A 17076-nucleotide genomic window follows, 5' to 3' on the forward strand; every position below is an offset into this window, starting at 1 on the left:
AGCTGCAGACCTGGCAAAATGCAATTTAAGTCCGATTCCCTTTTCACCGGCGAATCGATGGTGGAACCGGAGTTGGGCTTAGGGAACAGGCAATAAATGATCTCGATTAGTGAAATAAAAGACAACATTTTGAGGTCGCGCATCTGACCTCACGCCTTGCTGTAAAAGCGTTACCGATCATTGCATGGCAATTCATTATTCAATTTTCCTGGTGCCACCTTCTATGTTGCTCGGCCAGACTTCTTTGATTAAAATGGTGGTCAGAATGGGAAGGATTGTGTGATTAGTAGCCTTTGCTGATGTAGATGCACTGAACTGCACCTCCAGACGCCACTTTTAATGCAGGTTTGTGGGACTGACGGCAGCGTTTTCAGCAGAGCCTTCAAGACATGAATGGTCTTTGAATCCATATTCGCCTGACTCACACAAAGGGTGGTGTCACGCCGGCACTCAAACGGAGCAGCGGAAAAGACAAGAGTGAAAGGTCAGTCTGTGGGGCGTTTGTGCAGTGAATTAGTGATGCAGATGCAGTAGATCTCACTTCTGTGGCCCCCTCAAACCACATGAACACGCTCCGATTCGGCATTTATGGCAAGGCGAGAACAGTGATTGTGGAAGCTGCAAACGATATCTGCCCGGCGTTAATGCTACAAGGAGGCGGACTGCGCACGAATGACATATAAATAGAGGAGGTAATGGGAAATGCAGAGAAGCGCCTGCCGTTATCAAGGCAGACGACAGTACAGCGATCATCTCTTTGCATGACAAAGTCCATGAAAGCAGCCTCCTAATGGCATAAAAGCGGAAGTGATCATCGTGAGACTTTCTCAATCGGTGCAGCGCCTCTATCCAGATTGATCAAATGAGCAGGAGTCGTCCAAGTATCAACATCTAGAATTAAAGCAAAATCTTTTGCACTATTAGTCTAGACATTTAAAATTGACGGCCTAACGGGAAGGACTAAGAAATGGTGCGGTTAAGCGGTGATCTGAAATGGTCAACACAGTCTGCATCATGAAGAGGAACTTATCCTACAGCATATGAAATCAAATAACCTATGTCTAGGCATTCGATGAGACAAGTGTGTCAGCGAACTCTACGTCCCTAGTGCATTGCTAGGCGTAAACACTTTACCATAATCTCATTATGTCATGGTGCTGTAAAACTAAAAGGTGTATTAGATTCACCTAAATTTTGGGGCTACACGATGATCAAGGAGAGATGCATAATAAATGAAGGAGGTTGTTTTCATCTCCAACTTCCAGTTTTTTTCCAAACCTTTCCACCCAGGCTTTAACATTTGCCGAATTGCGTCCATTGACAACCAATCTGTGATAAGCAAGCGTAACTCTTGCAGAAAGAATCGACTCTCCTGAGTAGTTTCATGTCCGACTGATAGTGTGTGGAGCAGACATTTAATCTGCAACGTGAAGATTCACATGATCAGCCGTGACAGAATGATGAGAAGGCAAGTTCTACGGTCAATATCTTCACGAATGGAGAGATGACATAATCTGCGTCCATGCGTTTCACACTTGCATTGGCAAGGCACTTCGTTCATCACCCCACGCAGCCACCATCACTGTTGTCACTCACCATCGTGGCGATCAGCTCGTTGAAGGGCCCGATTTAAAACATTTGGTGAAGCCATAGTAGCATCATTTAATGGCCCTCCCACTCTAGGTTACTTAAGCGCACCTTATCCAAACTGCAGCTAATTTGGAGGAGCAATTACAATTTTATCATTTACCTTTCATGGCACAGTTTGCATTTATGGGATGAATTAGTGACGGTCAAAAGGAATATCTACTGGGGCGAAGCCTCCTGGCTGGCCAGTACTCGACGAAAAAGCAGTCGTTTAGTAAATGTTCCATGTTGCCTAATTGTCATTATAAAATCGGATTCCTTGACATTGGAATAACTTCTCTTTTCGGTAATGTCTCAAAGTTGACTTGTGCTGAGAGGAGGAGGACACTCTCCCATTAAAAGAATACAAATTGTCAAGCTGATATGCACAAATGTCTGGGATTCCAAGTGCCAAAATCTATTCATGTGTCTTGCAAATTTGTCAAACCTTTCTATCCTTATCCAAGAAAACGCTGCATTAACGAACGCGATTATTTGAAGGTGGACGGTTTCCCACTTGGCCTGTACTAAAGCGATATCATTGGGGTAAGAGAAACTCCGTGCCTAATGGCGGTCGTGTTCATACCATTACCGTTTCTGAGTAAAAAGGTAAGTTATTCACAGTTAGAACATGCAATTTGAAGAAAAATAACCTAACGTTAAGGCCAAAGTACCCTTCAAGCTGATGCCTTGATTGTCAAACAAACCGCGCTGGTGGTAGACATGGTCAAACATACCCACCGACTTCCCCAAGATCTTTCATCATAGCTCAACCACTAAGTCTCTTTGCGCACAGAACAGCATCTGCATCACTGCATTGCCATAAAGTCACCCTAGAAATTTCTGTAAATCGATCGCTTTTTTGCACTTACCTCGTAAGACAACCACCCTTTAATTTACCTTAATAGCTAACCAATTTTGCAAGAAAATTTTTTTTGCATCAACAAACCAGTAATCCAGCTGACTTGATTATAAATTACCTCATCTTACACCTGTCAGTACCAAAGAGAATAACGGTTTTGGTCCATCTTAATCACTTGAAACAAATTAATGCCTCGCTTGTCAAACGCATGGGGAACTGTATATGCACCTTCTTAACCGAACTGTCATGGTACCGATGGAGTGCCATCATCGGTATATTTTGCCAAACATAGTCCTCTCAGGTGACAAACGTAATTATAGATTCTTTGCTTCAAAAATAAGCATTTAACATTTCTCAATAAGAATATGGCAAACTTGGCTGGTAGTTTTGATCTGCCAAATGCACCACAAAAAGCCGCCGTATTTTGTGGCTCCACTCTTACTATTTTTACTTCACAACAGTCTACGAGTTATGCCGTAATATTTTTTTCTTTGAAGCTGTAATAGGTGTTCTCTAAAGCGCAATTGCAACACGTTAGTTGGTGATGAAACAACTGTCTGCAGTTGTCCCGATGAAGCAGTTTTTAGCTACCCTAAAATGTTTGGTATTGACCTGCCTTCTAATCCGATGCCGCCGCTTTGGCTTCGCTTATTTCGCCTCAATCATCTTCGCCTTCCTTTTGCGGTCATAGGGTAACTTCGGCATTCCTGGTAGAAAAAGCAAAATAAAGCAGAAGAATGGCATAACCATACTTCTGTCTCGTTCCCCAGGGTTGCGAATCACCCCAATACTGACGTCCTTATTCCGTTATAAAGACATGGAATTGGACCTTTACGTATTTGGTAGTTATTTAGTCGTCACTGGCACTGACGTAGTACGTCCCGTTTGCCGATACAAGTCAGCAATATCCATATGCATTCAGGCTGACGACTTGACAGCATCCAGGCTTACTTACATGCCCGAGATTAATGAGATTTATAGGTATACGCCATGATGAAGGGGCCTAAAATGTCAATGCTTGAAAAGGGACAGCGAGGTGCAGAATTAAGCAAGTGTTAATCTTGGCATTGTTTCCTTCAATGATCGATCCTCGACTTCGCTAGCATTGGTTCTCCGTGTCATCTGCGAAAAACTTCGACACAAAATTGGGGTGAATGATGTATTATTAAACCAAAGGGGCTTATTGTGGGTACTTCAATAAAAACAAATGTGCCAGAGATGCCTGTCACCATAGGAGCCAGTACTGTTCAGATTTAAATAAGTTCTAAATGATGGCTTTTCTAGAAAAAGTCCACCTACTTCACCGCCTTTGCGCATATCCATTCACATGTGTTAAATGTTTTATCCCCGGTATGAAGATGTCATTTTATCCCCTGCCAATTTTTTTGAGATCATGTCGTAATAGCCCCATTCTTACAGGTCAGATTAATAGATGAATTCCTCTCCAGAGGGCTTGATACAACACAATTCCCAACTCATTGATGTTGTGGTCAGTGAAAAACTTTTGAAGTATCTAAGAAATTTCACCTTACTTATCTGCTTTTGCATTTACTACGAATGCAATACTTAACCTTATGATAGGGTGCAAGTGATTGCAATGTGACCATTAAACGACGCTTTTCGACCCATAAAGAATTCATTGGTAGATTACGCAGACGAAGCAATTATGTCCATCTATTTTAGTTGCATATTCACTACCAGTGGAATTATAATCAGTTCTTACTTCAGTCAGCATACATTCATTAGCAAAACCTTTATATGCGCGCAAAGAATATTTGTTCAATGAGGAGTTTTTTGGGTCAGCTTAGGGTATAGTTCTGCACACCGTACTGAATATTATTTGACTGCCATAAAGTCTTGCTGATAGAGATGCAAGATGTCAATGTGCCTAGGCCTGTGGCCGTAGACCTGAATAAGAGTGGTTAGAAATCACTTGCTCATTTCTTTATCCAGTGGATTCAAAGTAATTTGAAAGGCATCTGATGAGGGCTGTAGGAGGAGTAGCCGGCAGAGACGCTTGTCCAATCAGGTCCATCGTTTGATATGTTGATACATGACACTCGGAAAACGCCGTATAGAAATGATTTGCCTCCGACCCGGAGTGCTCAAGCAGATATTTACTGGAACTGGTGTATCATGAAGTTGACGTTATCTCAATGCAATTTCAGGTGATAGATCGGTAGTTTTACGGTGTGAGCTATTTTGAGCCTAATTTGTGTAAAACTTTGTGACCGTCAATGACGTAGATATTAAAAAAGTAAATGACTTGAGCCTAAAGTTAATAAGTTAATAAATAGACACAAGTAAAGACAAATAATTAAGAGGCAATAAGCAGAGGCTACCGAAACCTACCATTATCAGGAGATGCTGCATTGATTGATGGAATGGCAGTGATGTCGATGTTTAAACAAACCCTGTCTTGGAGGCAGGGGTGATAATTAGGTTGAGCTCGCCTTGATTTAGCATAGCGAGCCATGGACAGCCAGTATTACCAGTCAGATATGCGCACTATACCTTTTTTTCACTTATATATTCCTTTGGCTATATCACAGTGTTGCCCACAGACCGACCGGTGGGAGAAAGGTATTGGCACACAGTGTCCGGCTTTTGATCAATGTCTCCTTATCGGGATTTTTAACTCAACAACTACCTTCGTTTGCAGTAGGCATTCGTCTCTTCCTACTGACAATCCTTAGGGTATCGGGGCAGTTTAGTAATTCCATGAGATCATGGACTCAAATTAATCAAATATGTGGAGTGTCTGAGTATGCTTTACAATCCATCAACCTTCTGCGTGAACAAAGAGGAAGTGGCATGAGCTCTCTGAACACCCGGTACTTTTGAGCATACTGAAGTAAGATGTCGTAAATAAAAGAGAAGAGTAGACCTAATGTTGCAATTCCCCAGTTTACTGCCCAATTCTGGGCTGGAATAGCTCTAGCACTTTCAAAACGAACGCTGTCCGTGCGATATATGTCCAACTGATGTGGAGACAAAATCACTGTCAACTACTATATCAGCCTCTACTTTACGAATAGAAGAACACCGCGGCATCCATTCCTTAAATGCAGATAGACAGACATTTGTGTGAAGTTTTTGTTTGTCGTTGTCGGAAGTATGTATCTTCTTAGGACGAGAGATGTCTATCCTGAAATTGACTGGCCCTGTGCAGAAAAATATGAATTTGCTTGGCTATGAAATATTAACTATTTGAACCACTTTGTATTATCCGTTCACTCCACACTCATCACATCACTTCGACAGCTGCTTTGCTCGGCCATCACCCTAAATGCTACTGCACATTACACCAACATTGTAGCTACGTCTCAATAAATGTTTCTGCAGTCCATGGGAACAGGCTGTTTTGATTTGTTGATCTCCTTCACCATAATCTTTGTAAAGGGGCTTTCTTATGCATTCAGTGCAATCGACTTTACACAGCCTCTTAATGACAGAAAGTCAGCAAGATACGGAGGACCAGAAAGTATCTTTACGACTCTAATGCTCCCTTCCCATACACCAAATATTACAATTTTAAGTGTTGCGTGCGCTTTTTGAACGATTTGTTAATTAAGGCGATGGGGAGCAGTGACTGAACAATAGCAGTGTAGGCCAGAAATTAGTTATACTGGGAAGCGAACATGATATTCATTTTTTTTATGCAAATGCTACAGACCTGTTTCTAAATTTGAGTTGCTCTTAGCCCCTTCTTCCTCTCTAGTAGCCTTAACCACCGCCAACTCCTCATCCTCCACTCGTTCTTCATTCGTGGCAAATTATATCATCTCAAGGATGCCAAGGGTGCAGAGTCGGACAGATGGGGATGTGGGGGAAACAAGTGCGCATACCAGTCGACTCGGCTATATTGACAAGCCACCAGTGCCCCATGCTAATGTTGCCCATGTTCCGTTGAAGTCCGCCTTTTTCCAGGGTACCGCATTCAGAGTTATGTAGAATGAGCCACCGAAGTCCGAAATAAAAAGGTGACCTGAATTGGCGAGAAGCATATTTTTGGATTTGACGTCTAAGTGGACGATATGCATGGCATGAAGGCGCTCCAAACCACGGATATTCCCGCAGCCATTAAATTTCCCGTTATTTTTATTTAGGGAACCAAAAGTTAGTTGGGGTCCCGCAGGAAAAAAGTTTCCCTTGAATAGCACAAAGACTAGGGTCCCATGAATTCGAAGGCTTTGCCACAGAGTGCCTAGAAACGGTGATTGCTCTTCCGCTCCAGCGAGTCTACGAGGATGTGGTGCTCTTGAAGATTACACAGAACCAAAGAGCCCTTATTGCAAGCAAATGTACTTTAGTGCTCCAGTCATAGTTGTCGCTTTGTCGCCTCCTTTTGGGTAGACTATCTCATAGATAGTGGAGTAAGATTCGTGGGAAATGAGCTTCACCACACCAAACATCTCAAGCACCATATCTCGGCTCACCCTTGCTTTAGTTTACTGAACTCATAAACTGCCACCATTGTTATAAGTGCTTCAGAGCTCGCTTTTTATTAGCGTGTGGTATGTGAAGTGTATTCCCATGGCCAAATCTTACATATGAGAGATGTAGTGACATTGTTATAAGGTTTTACGGTGTGAGGAGCAGCAACCACTACAATGTGGAGTTCATATCTTCATGATTTAGTTTTCATTATTAACACTGATCGGCAGGCTGACGAGTCACGAGACCTAAGCAGGTTGAAGCGTGGTATGAGTGCAGCTGTGCAACTGTTCAAATAGTTTCAACCAAACCATCTTTTCTTCAGTCCCAAAATCCCGATTTACTTTTAAGATGGCTTTAAATAAGCAGCACTGAAATAAACTCAAATGTCAACTATAGGTGACATCACGTTACGTGTACCGGTTACAGACGGACACCAATTGGCCTTTTTAAGTCATTTTGACATACATCTAGTAAATATGCATTTTTTGGCTTTTTTTCTCTCGTCAATTAACTACCTAACTTCACTGAAGAGGCAGGTGGCTATCTCATACAATAGTTAAATAGAGGACGATTTTCAAGAATTTCAATGTCTTGATATTATTTTAAAGCAAAATAAAAATAATTCGAGATATCCTATTTTCATCTAATTGACCAAGTCGGTGATTGCATTGAATCTGCTGCTGGAATGTCTGGTGACCAAGTTTGTGTCTTTGGTGTTTGGTGATGCTGATGTTGCTGCTGATACTATTGTTTTGGCAGTTAAACTAGGAGCAGTGGTGGGAGTTGTGGACGAATCTGAGCCGGTATGAATAGTAGTGCCATTTCTTCCTTCCTTTTTCCTTCTGATCGCAGTCATCAGCCTTCTCTTCATACATATCGTCCCTGCCACTCCGGTAGGGGTCGTGAAGTAGGTGGAGGTAAAACAAATGTCTGTAGGAAACCTTCCACCTCTTTCAATCATCCTGAATGCCAAAAAAATCATCAAATTTAATGATTTGGTCATTTCGTTCGAGGATTTATGTAAATGTGCGACACTTTGATCGTATGAGTGCTGAATGAGGCAATGATGGCAGGTAATTTGATAAGCGTAAGACCTGAGCCTAAAGTTCGTCACTGCAGATGTTGCCATCAAAGGCTGCTACATCAAATTGTTGAGAAATGAGGAATGAGGTTCAATTTAACAGGTATTTATGAGAGCTGCCGCTATGGAGATCTTAAAAGAAGTCTCTAGTATTGTAAAAAAATCAAATCTATCTGCAAGAATGTGATACCAGCCGAGTATCTCCTCTGGGAATAAAAGAAGAAAACATGTTTGTTTCGTCACAGACAGATAATGCACCCATCTCACCAGCAACAGGTGCTATTATCTTGAGTGTACAGATAAATGGATCAGGGAAGTAGAGGTGTCAATGGGACAGGAGGTGAAGGCTTAAAGTGGGTGTCAATTGTCAAGTAGATTGCCCTTTGATTGACCAATGAAAAGTTGCAATAAGGGAACGTGGCTGAGATGATGACATTAATTAGTGGTGACGGTGAGGTCGGAAAGATAGGTATGAGGTTTGAGAGACTGGGATCTTCGGAGAAGTCTTTGCTACCACCAACTGCAAAATTAAAAATGACAGAATGAAGGGAAGATGGAATGCATGCGTGAATAGCTCTGCTATATAGTGATCAGCAGTGATAAGACCATGGCCATTACTGTCATCCGACAGTCTCAGTGACGCACGTGAACCATGCTAATTGCTCCTGCCCCAAAATTGTTGTGCAAATGCCATTACTACCACCTCACTCAGTGTTAACGTCTCGCGACTTTGCACCTGCAAGTAGTTAGTTGCAACAAAATATTATTCCTGTATGATCCTCCGGAGCAAGTGACTTTCTTCTAATTTTTCTCATAAGTATGGAATCATTTTGCCATGGAGAAGCACAATCGAATGTAGAAAAGAGGAGATGTCTACAATCTTGTCAATATCCTCCGAATTCCCTTAATTGATCATGTGGATTGCTTGAGTATGTCGAATTAGCCTTAGTGCGACAATAGTTAACTAATACCTTTACACCATCTTACGGTAACCAAATAAACTTATTAGCATAAATTGTGCATTTCTTGGAGTAAAAGTTCAAACTCTCTGCAAAGAATTCACGTGTGTTCGCTATTTGCAAAAATCAAGCGACTTCCAGAGTATGGATCAACACATATACGCGAAGTCTTATTTCACTCATCTGTGCGCTAGAAATCACTTGCTCAAGATGAAAACGGCTGCTTGTTATTCCGCAATGTTTTTATTTGCCTTTCTAATACTCATCGGGCTTAATCATCTTGCTGAATTCAATTTCCTTACTTTTTGTGTAATTTGGACCATAGCGGATATGTTATTTTACTTCTTTTAAAAGTAAATGTCATAGTTTATTCAGGGATTACAATTCCTACTTACTCTAGATTCCTGGAATGGAAGAAGCTCTCACGGAGTCCGGACTGCAGATTATTTAAGAAGGGAATGCACATTACAACCTTAGTGTCCAGCCGATGAGCACATTTTGGCAATGCAATCACCAATCTTGGCAAGGAAAAGACCGAAGGGAGTCAATAGGAAGTATGGAACGCTTGGATGTAATGAGGAAGTGGTAGGTAATATCTACCTTTCAAACATAGATGGGAACACATTCTTCCCCTTTTCGCTCATTAGACACACTTGAAAGTTGTATACTAAGGAGAATGATATCATTTTCTGGTATTGCGTCTAACATTCATTGCTTTTTTTTTCAACCATGCATATGAACTTAGGCGTGATTTATTGAAGGATGCACATAGACCAAATGGGTTAAGTATGAATTTTGGTCTTATTTCCAAGATTTCGCATGACTTTCGACAAAGATGGGGTGTTGGATAGGCTTGCAAGACCTTAGTTTCCGTTTCTTAGACAACAATTTTTTAGAGCGCAAGGAATTAACACAATTAATATGGGATCTCGAGATGGACACAATACACCTAGCATGGATATGTGCATTGCGAATAATGACCCACACTTGTTTTGGCCTTCTCCGATGGAATGATGTTAAACTGTGCAAAAATGTAGAAAAAGGGGACGAAGAATCACTATTTAATACTTTGAATTTGGATATGTTGGATATTGATATCGAGAAATGATATTTGCTTTTGATATTTGGCAAAGAATGGAGCGTAAACACTGGACCCCTTCTCGCAATCGTGGAATGAGAGAACCGGTTAGGGTAGGAATTTGCGTGCTGTTTGAGCCTGCGCTATGCAGACAATTTAATTTTTATGAGAAATTTGAGGTCGTCTCTACGTGCTTCCTCCTCCCTAAAGATCGATAGGCTTGTACACCCGTTGCCGATAGGGTGGTCTCAAATTAAAGTGTTACAAAAGCAATGAAGCCATCCCTGTTGTCTCAACCATTTCTCCAACCTGGCATACTCGACTGTGTGAGCGTAAGAAAAGAGCCACACTGTTCCCTAATACATGGCTAAGAATCCTTGCATATATCTCCATAACTGGGGGCGTAATTAGTCTTAGTATCAAGATGTATTAGTATCAGTGATTTGGTTGCTCGTTTTACCATGCGTTACAATTCGCCGTCACACTACTCTCAACAGGCCATGCTTTCGCATTATCCGACGGCCCGGTAGAGCAGCAATGTATGCGAATACCAAGGCTTCCGGGTGATCGTAATTACTGTCACTACGATATCCATAATCCCCTGCAAAACTTTGCCCCATCACAGGCCAGGTGTCGATCAGGTGTGCAGAATCAGACATTCTCAGAGCAGGTCGATGTTAGCAGTAATGACTGCCTAGGCTATGCACTGTCGGAAAATGGCGACAGAAATTCTGGTTCTCATCTGCTTACAGATGTGTCACCACTGTTAGAGTCTTTATACCAGCAATCAGAAGGAACCTCTTTTGACCCACGTGGTGACGTTTGGTGTTGGTGTTAACACCACAGCTGATGTCAACTGCTAGTTTGGCCATATTTTGTTGTAATGCAACGTAATGTCAAATTACATCGGTCTAAATTAGTTAAGCTTTGCCAAGTTTTTTTCCTCATATTTGCAATTTTTGTACCTCCCACGTAGCTAGGTTTTCGAGACCAGTATTTGGAAGGCAAAAAACTCCTTTCTTTAATGATACATATTTTGCTGTTAAATGAAAATCTGGAATTGTAATAAGTTTTGTGCTTTATTGCCCCATTAAACCAAAATGGTGATGTGAGCATCGTGTCTTGCAAAATAACAGCAATGACCCTATCGTCCTTTGTGAATGTGAGAAATTGCGGTTGTTCTTTTACTTCAAAAAGAAATGTCAAATAGTCTTATCAACGGGTAGCATTGCGTTGGTCCTAAAAAATGACTGCAATCTTGACATTTTACTGTTCCTACCTTTGAAATGATGTTCGAGTTGGGTAATTTACACCAGAATATCCGGTTGATATTTCTGTCATGAACAAATCGTAGCGACAATCTGGAAGTTGAGCTTGCTGTAATCTTTTTATATTAAGCATCACATCGAAAATGTGATTAAGAAGGCGGTCAATTTGAGGAGGCCGTCAGCCGTAATATTCATTCCCCAAATGACAACGTGAGGCTCCTTGTGTCTTTAGCTGTCACTGGCACCTGCCGTGACTCCTCGAGGTCTTTAAGTTAGCGTATCGAACGAAGAAGTATGTTTTTTCCGATAGACATAAGCAGTCATTGACTCTAAACCGGGCCCTGATGATCAAAATAAACAATGCACTCTTAGAAGTAGTCTTGACTAAAAAACAGTTTGATAGAAATGGGGAAGGAAATTTTACTCTGACAGATACCTCGACTCCTCTGAATACCTACCAATAGCGCTTTAATGTGCAAGTCAAGAGATTGTAACAATGCAATTTTATAAAAATGCAATGCTTTTTAGCATAAGAATGCACTTTTAAGTGTTTAACAACGATTGTAGTACAAAAGGCACACCGTCATTTGACACATTACAAGCTACGGAATCGAAAATGACAGCCAAATATCTGAGTGTTGACTACTTTTATAGGGTGCTTATGAGCTGATGTGAGGATCGAGCATTTTGAGTTCCCACTTAAATAACCCACTAGAGAGACCGTTAGAACGAGAAGGCAGTGTTTTAATGTCAGCAACTTATCGTCGATAGTCTCACAATATCTGTTTGGGCTATCGTTGGATACAGTTCCGGTTCATAGAGCTGCAAGAGTGGTGAAAACTTGCCATTCAAATATAGGTAGCCAAAGGCATTTTGGCCTTAGGAATTGTTTTGGTACAACTTCATTTTCATGATCTGGAGACGAGAAATAACGATGAATGCAAATAGGGGGCAAAATTTGGCGCCATTAAGTCGGCGTCACGAGTCACGAAATAACAGGCACTTCTAAATTGCATTTATGAGCTGACAAGTGCACTTTACGAAAGATCAGCATGGAACTTATAATTGGTTAAAATTTATGATTTTCTTCTTCAATTACACAAAAAAAATCCAGAAATGACTTTGAGAGGTTATTCACGTTTCCTATTCTATAGCGACCTGATCTTGCCCACCTCATATCCTCGGTTCCATCGCTGTCACTGGTCGAACTGGTCCAGTCACAATTGATGCAAAGGTTGCCCCCAAGTTCACTAAATAGCATCAAATGTAAAAATAATTGAAAATCTAGGGTTATGAGGTCGACTTTATTTGTAGTTAACTTGTGGGAGTAAGGCCAGATGTTAAAAGTGAATGCTAAGATTTTGTTTAGTTTGCTTTTATAAAATTTCGTGCAGATCGGATATGAAACAAAAGCAAAACAACCTTGGAAAGCAATATTTGATTTTGGCTCACCAAATTTAGTCATGCCTATAAGTAAAGCACAAAAATGAATGAGTAATGCGAGTCATGCTTATACACTTGCAAAACGGCATGGATTTAACGCATTGGAGTCAAATGAATCGGAAGTCATTTGTCAACCACTCTCACCCTAAAGGGAGAGATATTGTAGTGATTTGCAGACAGAAAAGTTTTTTAACCGCTAGTACATTCCTAAATAAGTGGTTCGACGGATAAGTTGCTCAAATTCCAAATAAATTCATGCCTGATATTCTTAGGAATTATGCATAATAGGATAAAAACAAGGCTCATTAAAAAAAACTATCTCCATGCGAAAATAGATTCATGCCTTGTCAAGTTCGACTAGATTACAGGCGACACCCTGTGACGCAAAAAGCAGTCCCATGCTCTTCCAGGACTTACAAGCAGTCTGCTAAGGGTGAGAAACATGATTGTTTACGTAAATTAAATAAAAATTATCATTTGGAAAGGCTTATTTTAGCAAGATTTTAATTTCCAGTTAATTTCCTAATGTTAATAATTATAATGCAACAGATAGAATTCGGTTGAAAACACCTAAAAGCCGATGTTCTGACTAATCTAAATCATGATTTTCAGATTGTATGTAGTATAATGTCATGTTTTTGATAAATTTAGTACATGTATTAGGCACAATTCTATTAACCGAGGTGTCATCAGAATTCCTTGGCATATATGTACCTTGATAATGAAAATCCCGTCATCCAAAGTTCGTGTAGAAAGCGATATAAAATGGAACTGCTTTACCGCTGCACAGCCAGCATGTCTTCTTCCTGGCAGTGCTGGAACCCGCGAGAAACAGAGCATTTGCTTTAGTTCTTTACACAATTTATCATGCTCTTTCTTTTTAACCTCCTATTCATTCAGTATATGCAAAAGGCTTGTGGTCTTTGCAGAGCGTTTAATCAAATGACCATAGTAACCGGGCAGAGCTAGGGAACTACTAGGTCCCGTCTGATAAGAAAATTGACTGAAAGTTGCAAAAAAGTGGCATTACTTTGGATTCAGAGTCAGACCTGCGTCTCGTAGGTTGTTCTAAATTGGCCCATTGCCCCAACCGAGGACAGGAATATCATATAATTGTATTGTGAATGGTTACGTAAATAATCCAAATTCTGCGGTTTGTATAAGGAGTTAAAAGTGGCGGCTGGATTACAGAGTCCCAAAAGTGTTGTTTGGACTCCATAAAGCCTGTTCAATGGTAATACAATTTTTTTCCTTCCATCCGCTTATCCCTCTACTACTTGTCAATATCCCGATTTTGAGTCTGTCGTGGCGAAGCGCCTTACCTCAAGTGAGGAGTCTAACGAATCATATATTCTGGTGCATCCATCAGCTTCCTGAAGTCGATTGACAGACGAAGACCTTTGTCCTTCTTAAATGGGGTAGTATATGTGGCCCATGGTGATTTTGTTGTCTTTGTGACCTCGTCTCCAATCGTCATTTCGAGAAGACAGCTTACCTCTTTTGTCAAAGCAGGAGGGATACATCTCTTCAGCAGTATGATCGGCCTAGCCTAACAGATGCCTATCGCACGTCCAATCTTGTTTGTTCTTTCTAACTTGCCACAATGCCGTGATTTGCACCCTTGTACTTTAACACTAGCTCATAGAGTTATTTCCCCTCGTAGTCAGTGACATGAGTAAGTTATAACCATAAAACCGTCTAAAAATTTTAAGTGTAGAGAAAGTGCTTTTCGTAAGACCTAGGATGGGTTAAGTCCAGATTACTAAACAGCCTCCATGAACTTTGTCTCAGGACAATTTTGGATACATCAGATGATTCAATATTTAGGTTTCTCGATATATGTTGACATATAACGACGTCTTACCTTCAACTACCATCTCTTTTCTTTCTGACAAAAGTAATCGGCTAGACTGTGGATCGCGTCTAATCTCTTGATAAGGCACAGCAGAAGCCTTGACCTAACTGTGTTTGTCTTTATATTTCAGTTTCGTCAGCTGTGACAGTTCCCAATGGACCCTTGTATTTATGCACGGCTCAAAATTAGGCTAGTATGAGCCGCAATGTGCAGCAAATTAATTACACCCTACATTCCATACTACACAGTTGTTAGAAGTCGCAGGTACATCTCTACTGAAAGAATCAGCAAAGACTTTAATCCTCACGGTGATCAAGCAATGGGACGTTAAGAACGGGACGCTAGTGCTGCTCTACATGCTAAGTTATATAATAGTGCACGCTAATGGCAATGGTATTGCTAAAAAAGGCTACTGACAATGGCCGTTTACTGACTTTGCGCGTTTCCGAATGAATGTTTTCGATTTCACTAGGTCAACTAACGGCAAATCATTAGTTCCATTTATTACTAGAAGCCGTATCGCTTCCGATGCTTCCCTTTTAAACATTGGAAGCAAATGCGATTAAGGATTTCAAATTGCTTTAATTTATTGCATCTAGGAGTGTATTTATATTCGCGCGCAAATGCTACTGGAGGCCAGTTGTCGAATAACGCGACTAGCGTTCACATCAAACACTCAGCCAATCGTATCAGTAAGCGCATGACATCGGCCAAGTCTGCTCCTCCTGATTGGTCGTTGAGGTTACTTGCCTGAGCCATATTCCCCGTTATCTAGTGCGCCATTAGAATGGCATAGAATATCGAATTGTCACAACATCCAGCGCCCTGTCCAACCCTTTAAAGCGCAGTGATGGTGGCAGCTTGAGTGTTGCCTAGTAACTTTATACAGGACAGCGGATTGGAAGAAACGAATTGAAGCATGAATATGTATAAATTATTGTTAACAAATTACAGATTTGTCAATTCGTTGGAGAAAGATAGTGATATCTACCTTTCTACGTAAACAAATCTGCTTATTAATATTATGGCGGATGGACAAGTTCTTCCATGTGACAATTAATTTGGTTGTCCCTACAGACTCAAGGGTGATGGGAACTAGATACCTTGAAAGTACTGTGCTAGATAGGTAGAGCCTTAATTTTTGAAGGGATGGAAACTAGAAAAAACCGCAAAGAATTGAGGCAGTTGTGAAGAATGCCATATTCTGGGGTGACATAAAATTGGTACTTGGAGGGAAACTGTGGTAGATATATAAAGAAGTCGGTTTTTAGGGGTGATGGGAACTAGGAATCTCTTAAGTGACTTGGGTAGAGAGGTAGATAATTGGATTTGGTAGTGGAGGAAACTAGATAACTAGAAGAAACTGAAGTAGACAGGTAGGGATTTAGGTTTTGAAGTGATGAAAACTAAAATTTAAGGGTAGTGAGCCAAAAGGTTAGATTCTAGATTGACTCGAACTAGGAAATTTGTATGAACTGAAGCAGACAGGTAGAGAACTGAAGTAGGCATGTAAAGAATTGAATTATGTAGTAATGAAAACTGGATAATTGTAAAAATTTGAGGTGATTAGGTGGTGAACTAGGTGCTGGAGTGTAAGGAACTAGTTAATCAGCAAGAAACTGTTGTTAGTAAAAAGGTAGGACCATGAATGCGGGATCAAGCATGTTGGACTGAAACAGAAGCAGATAAGAAGATAAAAAAGCGTCTTGAGTAATGGATATTTGCAGAGAGGCTTTTGTAAATATGTGAATCATCATAACCCGTATTAGTGGAAGATAAAAAAAGAATGGACTAGGATGGTTAAGTAAGGGAATTAGGCCACGCGGTTTTTGGGATGGATTTGGGATAAATAGGCAGATCTAGGTTGAAGAGTTGGCGAAATTGGACATCTGGAGAGGAACTAGGGTAGGCCTGCATAGCATTAGGGTCTGAAGTAACCAAAACAGGAAATCTTGAAGCACGTGAGGTGGATGTGCAGGGAATTTATTTCTGGAGTGGTGGGATCCCGATTGCTGGAAAGGAGTTGAGGCAGATCGAGTATGTTTCTGTAGTGATGAGAAAGAAAATTAGTTGTGTGGTAATTGGGTTTTGTAGTGATAAGAACTGGACACTTGAAGAGGAGTCCTTGAGGACAGCCGCAGAACTATCCGGGAGTGAAGGTAACCGATAAATTAAAAGAAATTAAGGTGGGTGTATGGACAGTTGAGTTTGAGAATGACGACTACTAGACATTTGCAAATAAAGGGCTGGATCTTGAAGTGACGGAATTACATAGTAGATGGCAGTAAAGCAGAATTGAAAAGGATTGGGATCTGGAATCATGAATTCTATAAAGTGAGAGATAGTCGAGGCAGATAGGCGAGGAATTAGTTCCTTGAGTAATGTGAACTGAAAACCAACATAAAATGGGGCTGGGGAGGGAGAAGCTACAGCTGCGATGGGGCAGGGAACAACGAATTCCCAG

At 40.9% G+C, this 17076-nt stretch overlaps 3 protein-coding genes across 3 annotated transcripts in view; all 3 read right to left on the reverse strand. All coding sequences in view use genetic code 11, as the record gives it.

The window, feature by feature from the left end:
• Positions 1-586: 586 nt before the first annotated feature.
• Positions 587-1651, reverse strand: EGR_10450 (hypothetical protein; the record flags this gene model as incomplete). The annotated part of the gene is made up of 3 exons (XM_024499699.1): positions 587-787; positions 824-891; positions 1597-1651. 3 exons carry the CDS (start codon positions 1649-1651, stop codon positions 587-589), a joined length of 324 nt encoding a protein of 107 aa, XP_024345884.1.
• Positions 1652-4685: 3034 nt separating this feature from the next.
• Positions 4686-9332, reverse strand: EGR_10451 (hypothetical protein; the record flags this gene model as incomplete). Its single annotated transcript, XM_024499700.1, has 4 exons — positions 4686-4760; positions 5483-5652; positions 7040-7116; positions 9271-9332. 4 exons carry the CDS (start codon positions 9330-9332, stop codon positions 4686-4688), a joined length of 384 nt encoding a protein of 127 aa, XP_024345885.1.
• Positions 9333-14093: 4761 nt separating this feature from the next.
• Positions 14094-17076, reverse strand: part of EGR_10452 (hypothetical protein) — a gene marked incomplete at both ends in the record, with an annotated part of 3300 nt that continues 317 nt past the window's right edge. Inside the window, one exon of the mRNA XM_024499701.1 lies at positions 14094-14306. Within this exon, the coding sequence (XP_024345886.1) occupies positions 14094-14306 (213 nt within the window). The remainder of the gene's footprint in view (positions 14307-17076) is intronic.

The sequence above is a fragment of the Echinococcus granulosus genome, assembly GCF_000524195.1.
Source record: "Echinococcus granulosus chromosome Unknown EG_S00221, whole genome shotgun sequence".
Lineage (NCBI taxonomy): Eukaryota > Metazoa > Platyhelminthes > Cestoda > Cyclophyllidea > Taeniidae > Echinococcus > Echinococcus granulosus.